Here is a 21,501-nt window from a genome sequence, read left to right as displayed (position 1 = left end):
AGAAACGTGCCAGAACTGCGAGCTCGCATCAACGATGCTTTCGAACTCATTGATGGGGACATGCTGCGCCGAGTGTGGGAGGAACTTGATTATCGGCTTGATGTCTGCCGAATCACTAAAGGGGTACATATTGAACATTTGTGAATGCCTAAAAAAACTTTTTGAATTTTTGTATGTGTGTGCAAAGCATTGTGAAAATATCTCAAATAATAAAGTTATTGTAGAGCTGTGAAATCGCTTCAATCATTTGTAATAACCCTGTATGTATGTGTGTTTGTAAAATACACAACTACTGTATACTGTCACTCAGTAATCTGACAACACAAGTATACGGTAGGAAGCAGTCGTGATAGATCTTATGTTGTTTTAGCTATAAAGTAAGTGTTATTTAATAAGCATCAGAACACTGTGCAGGGCACGAACATAAACATGCCCTTACCAAAAAGAGATATGTATGAAAAGAAAAATGACAATATATGTTATATTTGTCCTTAGGGCAATATCAAATTTTTCACTTCAACTATCTGTCTCTTCGCATCCATGATTCTGGTTGGACGTGTTGTGTGTGTTAGACAGTTCTGTGTATGTGTGTTTTTTACAATGTGTCTTGTGGAAAGGGAGGCTGTTTCTTTCATTTCTAAATTACTCATCCTGAAAATGGTACCTACATATACTGTAGCCAGCAATCTTTGGATATCGGCGACATTATTTCAGATTGTATTATCAGGTTGTATACATGGACAAGGAAAAAAAAATTCCTGGATTTCCCGGTTGAAAATATACTTTCTCCCGGGTGGAAAAACACTTTTCTCGCGTTAAGTGACACTATACTTTTCCTTGGCACTGTAAAACTTATCAATCCTTTGAATGTTTATGGATTTATGCACTGACATATAACTTCCTGGCACTTTAGAAAACGAAACTCAGGGGGGAAAAAAAGTTTGGAAAGATCTTTGATGTGCAGCAACATGTACACTACATATTTTTGTGTTACGAAGGTATAAATTTGAATTCCACCAAATACTACATGTTACTTTCCGAAGCATAGAAATCGAGATTGCGACGCGCTTTTGTAATCCAGTCATAGCTCATGCCACGTAATATCGCCAGCTGATGACAGCATAGGACACGTGATGTAGTCAGCCAATAGCAAGATCACTCTTTTAAGTAGCACGAACACACAAATCAGAAAAGCTAATGGTTTAAATTAATACACATAGTGTTGCTACAAGAAAAACAAAGCTTTCACATATAATATTAGTCTCTAAGATTAATAAGCTGCAAGAGAAGCTAAGCTTCCACAAATAATGTTGATCTTTTTTGTGCGTGTAACATTTTAAGATACATCACACAAATGCGCCAGGAAAATTTTTTATAACGACGTAAATGTCTGCTCTTCTGGGCTCGAAATTCTTCTAGATAGTCGTCCTGAAAGAGTATATTTTTAAATGAGAGTCTAATGCTCTGTGATTTAAGAAATTCGTCATAAATTCTTGCACATAGTTCACCTTGCGTAAAAGGAAATTTACTTTTAAAGTAACCCTTTTCAAACCACCATTCGCAATATTTTCCCGTGACCTGTTAGAAATTGGTTCGTTTCAGCAGTTGCCAGAGAGTGGCAGGTAACAGGCGTCAATGCGCTTGCACAGCTACGATGATGCAGGAAGCCCTCATGTCCATACGTGTAAAACATTAAAAGATCTTGCATAATGTCATAAAAGATACAAGACATCAGAGGATACTTCAAGAGCATCGGAACTTCTTGAACCATGCTAAAATGCATAATTCGGCTTAAAGTGTACATTCGTATATCCAGAATCGGATGTACATTTTATTGAGTACCAGTACCGTATTATCTCAAGTTTGGTTCTTTATTATGGCATAATGCCATACGAACTAGACGATGGAAAACGTGCACTTGAAATGCAGCAAACAGTTGAAACTAGCCAACAGTGTGAAATTAAACACTTCGTTTCAAATAAATTGACTGCCTCTGGGCAAAAGATTAATAAAAGTCGAATCTCTTTAGCAAACTGACAAAAATAACTTCATTGTTCTGCAAGGCAATTAATGCTTGACTGTCAGAAAGGTGGAAATAAAACCTGAAACTAATAACATATTTTAGCCTTCCGTAATTATGCGAATGTATTTTAATTCATTTGATAGCTCTCGGCCACAGAAATCCAATTCGTTTTCATTTAATGTGAGAGCAATAAATGAAGAGGAAACAGCAAAATCACTAAATGTAGACACAGGTCACGTGGAGACTCCCCATCTCCCGACAACAACTCAGACTGCTCTGTGAATCATCCGGTGATCTACGATATTTCGGAACTGGGGCAATACTAGATAGTGACGCCCAGACACACATCCGTAGCCAGAAGTGGGAGAAGGTACTACTCATATGCGACTCAACTGCGTATGCACAAGAGCTCGCCCGCAACTGCTCAAACGAATCTAATGCAAACAGCTGTCATGTCACGCTCATCGGAGGCAATCTGTTGTTAGGAAGCATTGCATAGTCTTCCTTAAGCCTTTGACAAACTTTGCTGTTGGCAGACGCTTGTATGAGCACTGTGTTTTATTGTTGTATATGGCATATTTTGTTTGAGACTTCAGTCTTATTTTCGTTTTTTTTTCTATCGTTCATGTTTTGTTGCTGCAGTATTATTCTGCAGAAGCGGGATACAGTAATATCCTTTGTTAGAGCATTGGTTCTTACAGTCAAAATCACAAAAATTTAACTGAAAACTAAAACAATGAAAAATTCCCAGAATTCTAAAAAATTCCCGGGGTTTTCCCGGTTTTCTCCCAGATGAAAAAAATTCCCGGGTTTTACCCGGATCTCTCGGGTTGTATACACCCTGATTATACTGCAGTCTTTATCATGGTGCTTCCTTTCCTTCAAGAATGAAGTAGTAAATATAACTGTTTAAAGGAGGGTTAATATGTCAATCAATTTAGACTTTTTCAGTGGCAATCTTAGCGATAGACTGTAGAGGTGCAAACTCAGATGCATTAAGTGCTTCTGGTGAAGGTATCCACCAGCCACACACCTCGAAATAATTCATATTAGTCGCACCTCCTTAGGCCACATATGCTTAAATACCAGTGTAAGTGTCACTTCATGCAGCAATGACAGATTTCTGCCAAATGGTTACCCCTGAAAGACACACTGTCAGTCAGCAAGACACACACACACACACACACACACACACACACACACACACAGAGAGAGAGAGAGAGAGAGAGAGAGAGAGAGAGAGAGAGAGAGAGAGAGAGAGAGATTACCTCTAACTCGGAGTACCCCGGAAGCAAAAGCTATCACCTTTGGCAATGTTAGCACCTCCTTCAATAATAATAATAATAATAATAATAATAATAATAATAATTATTATTATTAACTCACTCTGTCTGTGTGGGTGTGGTTCTTTAATTTAAAAAAGCAGGTTATATATAAGACTGCCCAAACATAATTTAAGTACAGAAATCAACGAATCTTAAGCAATCTGTGGGTATACATCTGGTGGAAAATCTGATGAACTGTGACAGTGGCGGACAGTGTGTGGAACACCATAATCTCCGTGATTTGTTCTAATCAAAGACAACAGAATGCACCAACCGCTGCGGTGAGTGGTAAAACAGCAGCTGAATTTTGCAGTTACACCAGAGAGGGCACTGCCACTTTGAAGTGGGGGCCATCTGTCAACTTCAATCTTTACACTTGAATGGAATACTCTGAGCACGCGATATACAATGGAATGGAGCAAGCATTCATTGGTTCACCTGAAGATGACTGACGGTGCCCTGCCGAAATATCATGCAATGAAATAGACAATGATTGGCTGCAAGCCCAAAATTTGTTTGAACAAAGAGTCTGTATATTGAACCTAGAGGACTGTATAGTAGCTGGATATTTCTGTATGGAAAGCATGGATGGAGGGATGGGAGGGAGGAAGAATGGAAGATTAAAGAGTCTAACATCTCAACAACAGGACAGCCATGGGTGACCAAGCACAAGCTCTGATTACAGAAAGTTTGGGAAGGAAATCAGTAATGTCCTTATCACAGAAACCTTCCCCACATTTGGCTGGAGCAATCTAGGGAAATTATGGAAAACCTAAGTCTAGATGGCCAAACAGGGATTTAAACCACTGTCTCATGAATGTGATTCCAGTGTGCTGATTGCTGTGCTACCTTACTTAGTAAGGAGAAGTTGTTATGCACGTTAAAAATAACATTAAATTAAAAATTACGAAGTATGCACATCCCACAGGGATATTTTCATATATCTTTGGGAGGAAAAATCTCCATTGTGATACCTAGCAGACACAAGAAACCAAATAATATTCGAAGAGATTTTAATATTAATGTTCTGAAGAATTATGATAAACATAAATTGAAACTATTACTTTATCACTTACAACAGTGTTCCACTCTTAATGTTCCCACCAGAATTACACACGCGAGCAGTGCATTAATATGTAACACATTTAGTCAATGAGAAACATTTCTACAGCAAAAAATGCCCCTGCCATTGACATTATTTCTTTCAGAATTTTCTGTTGCTAATACAGTATGGTACTAAAAAAAATAGTGTCTTGAATCACGAAAATTTTCACATCACATGAAATACTATACAATAATAATTCAGGCAATACTTAAAAGAGAAGTTGAGCAATGTGAATGTCCATTATTGTTCAGCTCCTTTTTTAAGCACAGTCAGGCACCCATGTATTAAACAAGCTCAAAAGACTGGCAATGATACTGCAAAGGATGAAGCAATGCCAATGCTACATATGTACAGTCAAATTTCAGTTGCACTGGCCAGTCTCACTGTTTTTTTCTATCATGGAGGTGCTGGAAAATAATATGTACACAAGAAAAACACACCTATTGCAAAGTACAATACTTCTCAAATTTGATTTTCAAACACATCTCTCCACAAAATTTACAATTTTTCTATTCATGTATCAAATTATAGAAAATTTAAACAACAAAATATTGCCAACTGGTGTATTCTGTGATTTGTCCAAAGTGTCTTCTTGTGCAGCTCACTCCATTTTCCTACTACAGGAAGTCCAATAGTATGGTATTGAGATCTGGCTGCTAACAGAAAGGATGCAGAATATTCCACTAAGAAGCTCAAGAGCATGTACACCGTAAAGCAGCACCTTCAGATTGTGGCTGACTTACTACAAGTGTACCAAATGGACTGACACAGGGACCACTCTTTTACAGGAATACAAAAAAATGATGTGTAATAAAAGCATTACAAACTGGAGTCAATTTATTGTAATACTTCAACTTTGGCGTCATAATGTCACTGTTTCCTCAATTTACAGTAAGACTTGAGACAAAGCTGTCAAGTCCAGTTTTTGTTACAGGAATGTACAAAAAATTAAAATAAATGCCTAGTTACAAAAGAACATTAGCACACTAACACACAATTTATTATATTTCTATAAATATTCACATGTATGATGGTAAAAACGGCAGTGGAAACCTAACCCTACTGAAATTTTCTTCTCTTAAAACAAGCTGTAAAAACTTTGTCATAATATTTACAGACAGCTTCGCACAGCTACAATATATGTTTAATTTACATTTAATTGCAAGATAAAACTGAGGTTCACTAAACTTTGTTTCCTCTTACAGGAATGTACAAAAGAAATTCAAGTAATGTCGTGATATAAAAGCATTCAGTTTTTAGCATTCAGAGGTTTACGTGGTGTGACTTTCATATCATTTAAACTTGCAGACTTTAGTAACTTGTTTGTTTCTTTGTCACCAGGCCGTGAATTCTCTTTATTAACATCCTGTAACAAAATAGAAGTGTGATTCAGAAATGGAACATTTGGAAAAATATGGTAAAAGTTATCTAGTGCCACCTAAACTTATTCCAATAAGTTGTTGCTTACACCATTGAAGTTTGAATGAAAGGGCTAGAAAATTGTAATTCCCAGTCACGCAATGTAATTTGCTTAAATTTCACAACTGATAATGAATTTTCTGTAATAAATATCTGTTGTATGCACACAATTTTCATATCAAGAAGTTTCAGTTCAAATTAAACTAATCTGTTTTGAGTGCTTAAGTACTACAGTATTAAGTTGAATGTCAGAACCAGCAACCCCAAAAAATACAGTTGATCCAAGTAGGGGATATTAGTAACTGGATATAGTCAAACAGCCAGAAATTTAGTACATGGAAGGTGTGTGTGTGTGTGTGTGTGTGTGTGTGTGTGTGTGGGGGGGGGGGGGGGTGTTATGGAAATGGGACATTGTTTTCGATGCTTACAATGTGTTGCAAGTTGGATGGATAGGCACATTGGGAGGTAGAAGTCTTAACAATATGATTTCGTTACAGCCCTGTGTATTATTGAGTGACAAGAGGATGTGCCATCATTGTCTGAACAGCAAGAGATATCGAGTAAAATGCAGGGTCTACAGGTGGCCACACTGCAGGAGACACTTTTTGGTGTTAACCAGTTGACAGCTGTTGAAGCTGAGTTGTTGCTGGTCACTGGTAGGTTTGGTGTGAACACACATTCTTATGGGGCAGTCAGTAGGTGAATGCAAACATCCACAAAGGTGGATAGCCGAGCTGAAGACAATCAGGTAATTTTTTTTAAAAAAAAAAAAAAAAGGGGGGGGGGGGGGAGTGTCTAAGACGGCCCTCACCCTGTTAATAGATCATTATGGCACAATACGAGGTTTGCGACCGAGTGACTACAAAAATGCCTTGAAATAGCCCAAGAACATACTGGAGTGTGAGGTGCAGACCTGCTAGTATGACAGTTGTAAATATCTTTGTACAACCACCCTTTAAGTGACTGGCTCACGAATTTGTTCATTTCAAGACATTTATAACACTAAAACCAAATGTTTAGGATTCTTGACATTAGTTTTCAGAACATATTTTATTAACATGATATGTGAAATATCTAACTAACTTGAAAAGTTACACAACCAAATCAAAAGGGATGTCTCATCTATAACAGTGTCAATAAAATCTCCTTGCACACTTGCAGAAGAAAATTGTGGATGTCACAGATATGCACTAACAATAACTTATCAGTGAAGTTTGAGAATGCTTTGACACTTGCTCTGTCAGCACACAAGTGAACACACACAATTCCTCCAACAAAAGCATTGAGTCATCTTCCCTGTGGATAGATTAATTCATTTTGAAGAAATATATTGGATATTATCAATTCCCTAATCCTTCAGACTGCAACATATTGTCCTTCCTACCCTGTCACCTCAGATCATGAAATTTTTAGCCAGACATTTTCAACAAAAGCAACAAAACGCTTGTTTCAAGAAATTATCTTCAAAAAACTTATATTTTTATTAATAAAAAACATCCTACAATGGATGACATTACTTATATACTTACAAAGATAGCTTTGAAAGCTCAAAATAATGAGTTATAGCTTTCTGAACATTTCCATTAATAAATTCCCGAGTGTACTCATGTACTGGACATCAACTAAAATATCAAAAAACTTTAAGTCATTTTTTAGTTTGTGTAGCTATGAAGTCGTTCACAAAGGTTTCCTGTGAACACTAACATTGGAGGAGCTTGCTGGAGCACAGTGGATGTATTTTCTCTTACCATTGGTGAGCACTTAACTGACGAACTGTTGTGGCTTCCAATTTCTAATGAACACATCACATTTTCCTTCACTTTCTGAGCTGCTAAATTCAATGTCAATCACAGGATTACTGTAGTATCCTCTTTCAAAAGTACTACCGAAACAACAATATGGAACAGAAGTTGAAAGTGTGTGTTTTATTGTCAAATATCCCAAGCAGCGCACAGTGTAGACAATATCTAGAGGCAACCACCTCAGCCAAAACATGACAGCCACACTAAGAATGTAGGATTTAATTTTTTCAGAGATCTGTTCTTAAGTTGCCCGAGAATATTTGGGATTTCTTTAGCTTGTCAAAATAATAAAACCAGAGTAAATTGGGATTTTATGTTTGGAGGTAAAACAAAAGGCTGAAAAATATTTTAAATACAATAAATCTTACTGAGATAGGGACTATGCCATTGCCACTTCCCATCAGTGGTAACTGCACACATTGTGATTCTAGAAAGCACTTAGTAATAAAATAAATTAGGGTTGCTCAGAAAGTAATGCACCACGTTTGTTTCCTTTAACAATCCTTTATTGAACATAATGAGATTTACACACACGAAAGAACTGTGTTTTTTTACACACCCTATTTTTCCACTTTATCTCCATCTCATTCTATGTTCTTCATTCAGCACAAAGCAAGGGCTTGTATGCCCTGCTTGTACCAATCCTTGTCTTGGTGGCAGAGCCATTGCTTCACTGTATGAGTAATCATCTGTTCGTCCTCGAAATGTCTTCCACAAATGGCATCCTTTAATGGCCCAAACAAGTAGAAGTCAGAGGGGGCTAGGTCAGTTGTGACAGCCATGGACGGTCTTCCCGACTGCTGCAAATCTTAACGCTCTGCTGAACCGCCTTCTGATGACCTCACTCTATGTGCCCAGCGACTAACCGTACTTTTGCCGACAGCAGTTGCTCCATAGACTTTGCACAAGTGTGTGTGAATATTCCCCACAGTTTCTTTCTCTGTGGTGAGAAATTCAATGAAGGCACGTCACTTGTAATGCGCCATTTTGAAGCTGCCCTGCAGCTACACCACCTGTCGCAAGTGGCAGAAACTTGGTGCAGTCACTGAGGTGACTTCACATAATACGTAAGTAATGTTTCACATTTACAGCATTGTTTTTGGCTGAGAAAAAAATGTAGTGCGTTACTTTCTGGGCAACTCTTGTACATTGCAGAAATATAACTCTAAACAATATATACCTCATTACTCCTAGCTTTATGTAAGCTAATGGTTGTCCTTAATATATTTTCTGCATCTTGATTACTGATGGAGGAGTCTGTGCTCTCTGCTTCTACATCTTCTGAAATAACCTGGAAAACAAGATTACAATAGAGAAAGCATTACATATATAATGATTTCAAGCTTTGTTTTCTCCAAGCAGCATGTACAGGTTAACAATGGGCAGGATGGTGCATTTACTTTCTCCTACAGCCCACATCAAAAATATGTAGCTCACCTGATCCAGCTTATTTTTGAGTTGCGCAGCTTCATGAATTTTTTGTAACTTTTCCAATATTTTTGTAGGTGTTGAATTTATTAAGGTTGTCGGGTAGTTGAACTGCCTTCTCTGCGGAGTGGTGCCTACAAATCAAGGGACACAATTAAGAGCAAATGGCTCTGCAGCAGTTATAACAAATTCTGCAAGTAGTAAAGTGAAATTACCAGTAGGGATATCTTGACGTAGCAATTCCACAATGAACTGTTCAACATCTTTATCCCGTTCTTGCACATGACCATCAATACTGTACTGCCAGTCAGATATATGTGCACACTGCTGTTCGAGAGAAAGGACACGGTCACGAATAAAACTGGCATATGCCACGCGTTGTTCTTCTATATGTACTTCTTGAGCATGTGCTGACTTGTGGAGACTCCCAGTTAACAGCTGTAGAAGAGACACATACAAAAATAGGCATGAAAATTTGTTATTTAACACGTTAAACGGAGTATGTGTAAAACTAACTAACACTGTTTATGTAAAGAATTATATTTATGACATCTTGGGTTGTCGGGTGTTCTGCCGGATATCAGCGTTGTACTTGCATGATATTTCGGTCACGTAGCTCGTGGCCTTCATCAGGTGCGACCTGAGACTACTACTCGAGTGGACCTGATCCAGTATTTATGCCTATGGCCTTCCCGCTCCACCAACGGCTGCAGGCGCTTCCTATGTGAGAGGAGATGGAGATGGAAAACGAGCCCCTGACGGACTGCCAGGCGCACCAGACCGAAGATGGAACACCCAGATGTGGGACTGGTGGGCGCGGACCGCAGAGGGAACATCCAGAGCCGCAGCGGACGAAAAATGGAGCGGCAACGCTCCAACAGGTCGTGGTGAGCGGGTGCGGACTGCAGGGGGAACGCTCGGTACCCCAGACCGTAGATGAAGCCCCCAGGAGCGGGTTTGGTGGGCGCGGACTGCAGAGGGAACACCTAGAACCGCAGCGGATGGCAAACGGAGCAGCAACGCTTCAGCAGGTCGCAGGGAATGGGCGCAGACCACAGAGGAAGCACCTGCAGCCGTTGGTGGAGGGGGAAGGCCATAGGCATAAATACTGGACCAGGTCCACTCGAGGAGTAGTCTCAGGTCGCACCTGATGAAAGCCACGAGCTACGTGACTGAAATATCGTGCAATTATGACGCTGATATCCGGCAGAACACCCGACAACCCAAGATGTCATTAGATCGCCGGGAAAGCCTGAAGAGTTGCAATTATATTTATATTTAACTCTTCCAGTGTAAACTTTGTAGTATATTTCACCTAACTGTAATTATCTTTTATTCAATTTTCTTTCCAAAGCGTAAATGTATATATAATGAAGCTTCTTACAAGAATAACAGTGCCTTCAGTGAGAGAAAGAACTTGAGTGTATACAGCACTTCAGACAATGACTTTTTGGATAAAGCAGTAAATACATTTGGAAACTTTTACACATTTGATTTAAAGAGAACCTTATCAGATATGCCAGGGTGGTAAACATTATAGAAATATAGGACAGCTGTAGAGCGAAGATGCCACAACGTTAGGTGAAGAGCGAGTGATGTAGGGAGTGTGTGCGCACAAGTATGTTTACCATTGTGCATCTCAGCAAGACTGAGAGGTAGACCGCATTGGCACAGAGAAATTTGGAAACTGATTTTACACACAGCAAAGCAGAGATGTCCAACACAACTTCTGCTGACAGGCTACATGTTTCAGGATGAAGCAGCTCTAAGGTATTTTAAGAGATTGTGACAAATTGTTTTTATTTAAGCCGACTGACATGTCATTTTTGTGAAAATTTGTAGCTATTTCATCACATGGAAACAACGTTGTTGCATATGATTCTTGGCTTCTTAAGATCTACACTTTTGTACTATACTAGTCATTTATAAACTATCTGGAACGAACAGTTCAATCAGCCTCGCAACATTTAAATCAAAATGGTCAATGGAAACTCTTAACTTAGTCAGAATACTATACATTTTTAATTTGCTTTAAATTGAAATATTTTTATTTTAGTTTTGTAAATTCCAATTAATAGATAAGTCAATCACAAATTTATCACCACCTTGAGCATCATCATGAAAACTGAGTCAGAACATGTTCTACTTTAATTACAACATAGTGAAACCATTAACCTCCCTTTACTAAATTTTCCACCTGGAATTTTTCTCCTATGAACTCGGAAGTGTTTTCCAGGCAGAAGGCGCAAAAAATAATACAATTCATCTGCATTAAAATCATCATTAGGACTGTGTCAATGTCATGCTTCCGGCCTCACATCTAACATTTATGTACTAATTATGTGTTCTTGTCATTTAAAATATGGTATGCTATATAGTCATTGGGACATTTTCTTGGGGACCCGAAGAAAAACACACAAACTTTGGTAAACATGTGCAGAACAGATCAAATGAGGACTGAAAAAGCAAATTGTGGAAAACATCCAGCCAAGTAATGAACACATAAGAGATATCACCATAGGTAATAACGACAGGAAATAATCCAATTTTATTTCATACAACATTGATACAAACAGGAATTAAAATTTTAATCCTCAATAATATGTGAAAGTTATTTACTCAGTTGCTGGTAACAGCCTTTCTACTAATGGTCAAAACTTTAAAAAATACTGTTCTGCTATGCAGGTACTGTTCACATTTAGCTGAATCCACCTTTGTATCTTTTTATGATGCCAATGGAAAAATCTATTTATATTACTCTTATGTGATATGCAACTGAAGTGACACTGTTACTGTCTGCATTATAACTGTACGCAGTACTGAGGTGGAGCCCTTCGTCATCACTATTCTTCTTTCCTCTGAACATAATTTGCTTCACAAGCAACAAGAACCCTTTCAATTTTTACAGAAGTAGAAAGTTTGAGCAGAAAATGCAAGAATTAATTAAATGTAACCCTAGTGCTCTGCTTCTTGTAATGAACTGCTGACTGTCAAGGTGTTAATGTGTGAGCGCAGCTTCATGGATATCTTAACTGAAATGATCATGTGTTTGAGATCCCCGACACAGATCCTCTTCGCAGTGAATGAAAATGATTTATTCGTAAGAATTCATTCACCTGTGTTTACCCAAATTCAGTAACAAAGTTTCCTGTACGTCAAAAACTTTGTATCATCAGAAAATTTATTTTAGTTAACTTTTAAATGTTGTCTTCAAAATTTTCTGTCGTAAACAAAACTAATGAAAGCATAGAGCATATCTCCAATAGAAGTGATGCCAGTTCCTTCTTGGTCCACTGACCAGTTTAAGATTTTAATGACACTTAAGATTATGCATGTTTTCTGTGTGGGATGTGCAACTCTGCTGGTGTTAGAGCTAAATCACTGTCTCCTAAGTTTTTACTGCTGTGGCCAGGTTAACAAGGAACATTTACCACTGATTGGTAGGCTTTTCCACCTATCACCAAACACAAATTAGGAACACGAATGGTGCCTGCTGTGTGCAATATGATCCCATTCTGTTACTGTATCAGTTATGTTTGTGTTACAGAAATTCCTCATGAATGAATAATAGCCACTATTTTTGTGACGTTTTTGGCTTACCAAATGCAGTTTAAGGAAATCAATAGTCCTCTAAAAAAAGATTGTCTTACATAACCGTACTGTCCACATCCCCACTGCTTTCTCTGCTCACAGCTTTCCTCCTTTTTCGGTGTCCTTGCTAATGTTACTGACATCCTATGATAATACTGCTGTATAATATGCATATAAATAACAGAATAGATTTTCTTCAAAAAACATGATAGCAAAATGATTCATTGCAGGACAACTAGTAAAAAATTCCTAGGAAAACTAAGCACAAGTCATATGCATCCATTCAGCAATTAACCACTGGTGTATAATAAGATCAAGGGATCTTTCACAGAACCCAAAGAAGTTCTGGTCATATGTAAAGGGTATTAGTGGCACCAAAGTTAGCATACAATGCCTAGCAAATGAGACAGGAACTATAATTGACAGTAACAAAGCAAAAGGTGAAATGCTCAACTCCATTTTCAAATGTTCCTTTACAAAGCAAAACCCAGGAGAAATGCCCCAATTTAATCCTCAAACCATTGAAAAGATGAATGAGCTAAGTAGTGTCAGTGGTATTGAGAAAAAGCTGAAATAGTTAAAAGTGAACACAGTTCCTGGGCCCGATGGATCCCTGTCAAATTTTATGCAGAATTTGTGGCCAAGTTAGACCCTCTTCTAACTATAATCCATCTTAGATCCCTCAAACAAAAAACAATGTCCAGTTCTCGGAAAAATGCACAGCTCACATCCATCTACATGAAGGGTAGTAGAAGTGATCCCCAAAATTACCGCCTAATATCCTTGATACAGATTTGTTGTAGAATTTTAGAACACATTCCGAGCTCAAACATAATGAGGTATCTTGAGCAGAATGACTCCTCAATGCCAACCAGCATGGATTTCGAAAACTTTGATTGTGTGAAACACAACTCTCACTTTTCACACGACATACAGAAAGCTTTGGATCAAGGCAGTCAGGCAGATGCAATATTTCTTGGTTTCCGAAAAGCATTTGACTCAGTACAACATCTATACTTATTGTCAAAAGACCGATCATATGGGGTATCAAATGAAATTTGTGACTGGACTGAGAACTTTTTGGTAGAGAGGATGCAGTATGTTATGTTGGATGGAGAGTCATCGTCAGAGTTGGAACTACCTTTGGGTGTGCCCCAGCGAAATGGGTGGGGACCCCAGGCTTTTTGCAAATGATGCAGTTCTCTATAGTGAAATAGTATCTGAAATAAGCTGCATAAATATTCACTCAGATCTTGATAAGATTTCAAAGTGGTGCAGAGACTGTCAGTCAGCTTGCATTAAATGTTCAGAAATGTAAAATTGTGCACTTAACAAAATCGTAAAATGTAGTATCCTATGACTATAATATCAATGAGTCACAGTTGGAAAATGCCAACTCATACAAATAGCCAGATGTAACACTTTGTAGGGATATGAAATGGAATGATCACACAGGTTCAGTCATGGGTAAAGCAAGTGGTGGAATCTTGTTTATTGGTAGAATACTGGGGAAGTGCAATCAGTCTACAAGGAAGATTGCTTACAATTCACTCGTGCGACCAGTTCTAGAATGATACTCTGGTGTGTGGGACCCGTACTAGATAGGACTGACAAGGAACAATGATGTATACTGAGAAAGGTAGCACAAGTGGTCAGAGGTTTGTCTGATCTGTGGAAGAGTGTAAGAGAGATACTGAAGGTATTGAAAGACTCTTTAAGATAGCTTATGACTATCTCGAGAAAGTCTAATAACAAAGTTTCTAAAACCAGCTTTAAATGATTATTCTAGGAATATACAACAACCCTCCATATATCACTCACATAGGAATCGAGATGTTAAGATTAGTGTAATTACTGCACGCACAGAGTTATCTAGGAGATAGAGGTGTACTTATTCAGGTTTTGCCACCTCCCTCTGTACATTGTTGAGTATTTTTTACTGTTACTTTTTTTGCTGAGCAGTGAAAGGCTTGATAATAGGACTCCTGAGATATCATCATGATCTGAATGAGCCTGAAGTATTTTATTATTATGTAGGTTGAAGTCAAATAAATAAATAATAAAACATGGGTAATAAGGTTGCAGTATAGCCACTAAATCTGGATAGCTGATGTTTTGTGTAAAAAGCTAATGTATAATTTTAAATAAATAAATAAATATTATTATTATTATTGTTTATTTACAAGCAAAGGGATGAAAATACTTGAGACTGAAGTGGGAAGGAAAACTAGAGTAACTTTGTGTCAATGACGTTTTACATTGTTCTGAAAGTACACAACTGTCACAGTATTAGCTTTCAATAACAAATGCAGGATGAAAACAATTGCCAACCAACAGATTAGGTTTTATTACTTGTTACTAACTTACTTGAGTATGATCTTGATGCTGTTTCTCAGCTTCTCTAATATTTTCTGATATATGACGAAGTTGTTGCTCAATGAAGCTGTATTGTTTTGACCATGCTCCTTCTGTATCTGAAACAGCTTTCCTTACAACAGTTTCCAGTTCACCATTACATTCTTCAATCCCACTTTTAACAGTTGAAATCTGAAAAAAGAAAACAATTTAATTTTAAGATAAATATCAAACAAATATAACATTATGTATAAAATAATTATGTATGCTATTTGCTACTTATGCAAAAAGCAATGATATTATCAAGTAAGAGAATTCTTTTTAACCATTTTAAATTGTTGCATGATGTTATGTAGTTTGCACAGTACACACTGATCTGTACATAAGACACTACTTAATTGAATGTACTTTTAGTTACTAAGAACACATCGGTAACCTCAGCAACAACTCAATAAAACATGTAGACAAGATTCAAGGATACTTCACTGCACACCACTTTTACTATTATTCTGATAAACATTATTACATTACTACAATTGGTTTGTCAGTGAAATATGCAAATTTGTCAGATTTTTGAGACAATATTTCAGGGTCTGTGTAAATAAGAAAATGATTAAAATTATTTAGCACCTCATTTTCAGTTACACCCAATAATGTACTTCTGGAAATGCAATTAGAAGTGACAGACTTGCAAAAAATGCCCTTAACAGAGATAAAACTACAGCACCACAAACCTGTTCCGATATATTGGAAAATTGGTCGATTCAGTCTCATGGGATTAGGGAAGGATGCAGAAGCAAGTCAGGACCCATCCTGGCATTTGCCTGAAGTGATTTACGGAAATCACAGAAAATCTAAAGCAGGATGGCCGTATGCGGGTTTGAACTGTTAGCTTTCCAAATGAAAGTCCAGTGTACTAACCACTGCGCCACCTTGCTTGGTAACCATTGGAAAATCTGTAAGCATTGGAAAATATGGGATGCAAAGCAACAATATGAAACATGATAGATCAATACTCACCACAAAAAGGAAGCATTTAGTAACTGGCAGGCAGGCATGTTTCAAAAAGACTGCAACACTTCATATGCAGAAATGAAGACCCCCCCCACACACACACACACACAACCACTGGTGTCTCTTCCTCCACCACTACACTGCTATCCCTCCCCTTCCCTGCACCACACCTCACACCTCTTCTGTACTCCCATTCCCACCCCTCCCCCCTGACATGCTCAATGTTCACTGCTCACTGCAGTTGGGCCATAAGCCCTTCACAGGGGGAGTCAATTTGACTGACATATAATTATAAAATTGTTAAGGCTTTCGAGGTCACTTGCTAACGAACTGCCTATTGGCTTCTGTCTCGGGTTCTTCAGCTGACATTCGTCTGACGATTTTTCTGATGTTCGCCAGCACAAGTGGCTGGCATTGTCAAAGTTTCACACTCCAGTGCTGGTGGTGGACGTGAGCCGAGCTCGCGGTCGCAAACTGTATGTACCTGGTGCGCCGATGTCCAAGGGCTTCTATGCAGTCATTTCCGTTGTGGTTCTCCTCTTGCTACGGTCGTTCACTGCAGCAAAGGAAGCAAGGATCCATTTACCTTGAAGCTTTCTTGTTTCTTGTTGAAGCTATTCCCATGTTTTTGTATTTCTATAGCTTCTCTGAACAAGTGTGTGTGATAGTTCTCCTCTCCAGCCAAAACTTCAGTGTTGGAAAATTTTACCACGTAGTCTGTCTCTTATAGTGCGTGCTCTGCCACGGCCCATTTCTCCACCTGCCCCAATCAGCAATGTTCCTTCTGTTCTGTGATCCTGGTGTTGATTGATCGTCCAGTCATTCTGACAAACTTTTCACATGTGCATGGTATGCTGTATATTCTTGACACTGTAAGTGGGTATTTTCTCATTTGCCGATCTAAGACACTTTTTGATCTCTCTTGTTGGTTTGACAATAGTCTTTACCCCACGTTTGCACATTATGCGGCCAATTCTGTCTGTCACTCTGGGAATGTATGGCAGAAAGGCCAAACTTGATATTTATTTTTCTGATTTGTCACTTTTCTGAGTGTTTTGGCTCTGTTACACCACATGCCATGCATGCACATGTGGATAACCTTATGTCGGAATGACTGGATGATCAACACCAGGATCAAAGAACATAATCAACATTGTAGGTTAGGGGAGGTGGAGAAATTGGCCATGACAGAGCACACACTGGATGAGATTTGCACGGTAGAAGAAACAGACATCTGAATAAAACAACTACCCAGGGACAAATGCAGTCCATCCTAAAATAGAATTCACCGTTAAGACAAAAGCAATCGTGAAATTAAATTTTCTGTACATCACCATACACACAATCAACAGTAAACACAATACAAACGACACATACAGCCGTGAGTACAACTGTTAACAGCCAGTCCACTCACTGAAGTGCACAAAGTTTCACGTACATGCTACACTCCATAGGACAAACTCAACTATACACATGAAATGTCCACAATGAATCAGATAGCTAGAGAGCATGGGTACAATGCACAAACAATAAGAAAACTGAACAACAAATAAAAAAAGCAAATTACAGAAAAAGTCGTCAGTCCTGTGACTGACTCTGAAGATGGCCGGACAATACGCAGCCGAAATATCAGTGGAGGAAATTTTGCGTGGCTGCATGCCCGAAATTTAATGGACTTATTCATTATGCCGCGAGAAGGTGAAAATGCACATCAAGTACCTCCTTGGGGAGGAGATGGTTTCATGGGTCCATAGTTCAGACAAATTACGACACAAGAGAACAAGACTATTGAGCTCCTTGAGTTTCTTACTGAAGTTCCACAACCAGGGAGTTGTCCCAAAATTTGCAAGGTTGGTTCACTTTGTTAAGAATGCTACAGTAGATAAAATTTCACATAGGGCTGGTTCTGTATTGTCAGAGAACTAATTCGTTTTACTAGTTGGAAGTTGGACATTGTTTCTGAACACCTACATCATCTGCATTTGAAGGTAGCAGCTGAATTATGGTGTTGCCATGGGAAGTCCCCTCTCCCCTCTGGTAGCTAATTTATAGGACATGCTGTATATCGGAAACCAACATGTATCTTCATGCCAGTAGCTGCCATCACCCTTCACAGACCATAGGTGTCCTTAAGACCTTAGTGCATCGGGCGCACTGTATACCCGATAAAGACAATTTGCAAGAAGAGTTCGCACACCTCAAGAGCATTTTTAAATCAAATGGATTTTCTCCAGAGCAAATTCGTAGAGCATTCCATGGAAAACCTAAAATGCATGTATGTGATGGGGAAAAAGATTGTAACTCCTTCAGATCTAGTGTGGTTTTGCCCTATGTGCGTGCTCTTTCCTCGAAGATAAGCTGTATTCTTGAAAAAACACTGTGTTAAGGTGATCTTCCGGCCCCCCACTAAGATTGCAGCTTTACTCGACTCTAGCATGGACGATTTACAGCTTCGTAAAGCTGGTGTGTATCAGATTACTTGCAGAAATTGTGAGAAGTCGTACATAGGTCAAACAACACGCACCGTTCATGAGAGGTGTGTTGAGCATTGAAGATACACACATGATTATTACAGCCAGACAAGTCAGCTGTGGCCGAACACTGTATTGGTACAGGGCATTCTATGAATTACAGTGATGTGAAGATTTTAACATCCACTACTTCTTTTTGAGAATCTGTCTTCACGGAAGCTAGAGAGATTAAACTGCAGAGAAGTCGTCATGGTGTCACCGCAGCTGATCATACATCGATAATTGAATCGAATGTCTGTACACCTTCGCCACAGGCGGCACGTGCGTAAACGTATTTCTCTAGCTCCGACCAGCATCTGTGACCCGTATGCGCAGTACCGCCATGGTGGAGCATCTAAGGCCGCGCTTGGCATCTTGTCAGTCTTGTGACTCACTCTGAGAATGGCTGGACGATACGCGGCCGAAATATCAGTGAAGGAAATTTTATTTGTGCGGCTGCATGCCTGAAATTTAATGGACTACAGAAAAACTAATCAAGGATAAATTACCAGCCGCTACAAAACCCAAGAGCACCAACACTTGACAAACACAGAATGGACCATACAAATGTATATCAACAATGATGTCCACAGGATGGGGAAGATTCTGAAGAAATGACTACAATACTGAAACGGATGTGAAGTTCCTCAGAGAACGCAACAGTTGGGTCAAGATTTTGTTATGAATGTATCTGTCATGAGGAGGATTACAACTACAGAATGGTTCCAGCTTTGGGACCCAACACTAAAAAAAATTCTGTGTCTTGCAGCAGCATGAATATTTTGATACTTGTAAATAAAAATAAAGTCTTGTTATGGAGTTTAACAGGGTAACACAGTGGGCAGAGTGGGAATGATATTCGGAAGATATTGTCTTACTTTAGGGCTTAGCTTGAAAAAGTCCCCGGATGTAACTAGATAGAAATGGAGGAAACCAGTTTTGAGTTTACAAATTGTGGTATTGGGGGGTTCAATGGTAGGGCAGATCAGTTTAGCACTGACACCTAAGTTGTACGCCAGGTAGAATTTCATATAGTTGTGAGACCTGTCAATATTGAGGTATTTTTGCTTAATAGCTGGTTTATACATACTGAGGTTTGAATATGATTTTTAATGACTTGGAAGAGGACCAGATGTATGTAAGTTGGGGTATGAAGTCAAATGTTGTATGAAATGGAGAAGATTTTGATTAGGGATCCAGTTAATAAAATGTAATCAATAAAACAGGATGCAGTAAATATCTGCAAAAAATAATACAGATATCTAAGTGGGGATGAGGGGGGAGGTAATAAATAAGTTGATAACACATGTTCAGTTCATTGGAATTAGAAAAAAGCTATACTTTTATTTCTGAAGTTGGACAGGATGGAAGACAATACGAACAGGAAATTAATAAGATATACACCAAGTATTGTCACAGTTCAAAATGCACCACAAGTTCCCATTCAAACAAATGGCTGTCCCTCTCTTAGAGAAGTGTGTAATGTATCAATGTGGTGTAGTGAAACTTACATGCAACAAGCATTGTACACTGGTGTCTCATCATGCTGAAAATGGAATTCATCGGTCAAGGAGCAACACTCAGCCAGGACAACTTGTCAAAGCTGGTGTTATTTTCAACTTTTGTTCATGGTCACAATTCCACAATCCATCCTTATTTGGTCGTTGGGATTAAAGAAGATCATACAGAATTAATTTTTCACTCTGAAGTTGAGTGAAACACAGATACAAAACTTCCAGAGAAACTAAAATTGTGTTTGAGAACAGTGCCTTAGCATGACAAAGGCCAGTGTTTGACCTTGACAATTTTCATTTGTTAAGAATCAAAGTCGATACTGTGACACAAATGTGAAAGCTCAAGGGATAAACATGCACACCCACATGAATCGCAACACCAAGGAGATGCCCTGTAGCATGCATTCCACAGACTCCAAACCACCAACATCATTGGTGTCAATTTAGAGCCCACAGGAGGGCACGGTGGAGGTTTGTTGTGCTTTCTAATGAAATAGGGTTCTGCCTTGGTGCCAGTGATGGCCACACATGTGTTAGGAGGCAAACTTGAGGGCCTGCAACCAATCTCTCTAAATCCTAGATACACTGGACATATGGCTGGAGTTACGGTCAAGGGTGTGAATTTTTATGACAGCAGGAGCACTCTTGTGGTTATCCCATGCACCCTGACTGCAAATCTGTACAACAATCTGGTGATTCGACCTATTGTGCTGTCATTCATGAACAGCATTCCAGAGGGTTTTCCAGCAGCATAACACTCACCTACATACCACTGTTGTAATCCAACATGCTCCACAGATTGTCGGCATGTTGTTTTGGCCTGCTTGATCATCAGACCTGTTGCCAATCAAGCACATACGGAACATCATTGGATGACAACTCCAGCATCATCCACAAATTGCATTAATTGTCCCTTTATTAACTGACCATTCCACAAGCCGACTCGTGCACATTTGCATGCTTGCATTCAACATTCTGGCAGTTACACCGGTTATTATGTATTACCACATCACATTTGCAAAGGTTTATCTTGTACTTACATTGACCTGCGATCTTGCAATGTTAATCACTTACATATGTTACCTAGACATACACATTCCTGGAATTTCATTACTTTGCATTCATTATTCTTTGGTGTTGCAGTTTTCCTCCCTACAGAGTAATATGAACAGCAGATTTTTCAGAAATAGTGAAATGAATCTGTAGGTTGCTGTACTGAACCCTTATTCAGTAATAAACAAGCATAATGAAAAATGCTCTTATCATAGTACTAAAAAGGCAAACCCTGGACAGAGTTAGAGATGTGAAAGAAGGGAACCAGCCATTCAATTTATCTGACTGCTTTCAAATACATTTTAATCTTAACATATTCATGCTTTTTTACTTGTTGGTATAAGTGCCCATGTCATATAATG

At 38.7% G+C, this 21,501-nt stretch overlaps 1 protein-coding gene across 1 annotated transcript in view; it reads right to left on the bottom strand.

Moving 5' to 3' along the window:
- Positions 1 to 5,259: 5,259 nt before the first annotated feature.
- Positions 5,260 to 21,501, bottom strand: part of LOC126484228 (kinesin-like protein KIF11-A) — a 222,204-nt gene continuing 205,962 nt past the window's right edge. The window contains exons 14-18 of the mRNA XM_050107647.1: positions 15,061 to 15,240; positions 9,318 to 9,540; positions 9,112 to 9,236; positions 8,855 to 8,965; positions 5,260 to 5,819 (exon numbers count right to left, since the gene is read on the bottom strand). Of these exons, the coding sequence (XP_049963604.1) occupies positions 5,703 to 5,819; positions 8,855 to 8,965; positions 9,112 to 9,236; positions 9,318 to 9,540; positions 15,061 to 15,240 (756 nt within the window). The 3' untranslated portion in view covers positions 5,260 to 5,702. The remainder of the gene's footprint in view (positions 5,820 to 8,854; positions 8,966 to 9,111; positions 9,237 to 9,317; positions 9,541 to 15,060; positions 15,241 to 21,501) is intronic.

Source organism: Schistocerca serialis, chromosome 1 (assembly GCF_023864345.2).
Source record: "Schistocerca serialis cubense isolate TAMUIC-IGC-003099 chromosome 1, iqSchSeri2.2, whole genome shotgun sequence".
NCBI lineage: Eukaryota > Metazoa > Arthropoda > Insecta > Orthoptera > Acrididae > Schistocerca > Schistocerca serialis.
Note: the sequence above shows the minus strand (reverse complement) of the source record. Positions and strands in the feature narration are given on the sequence as shown.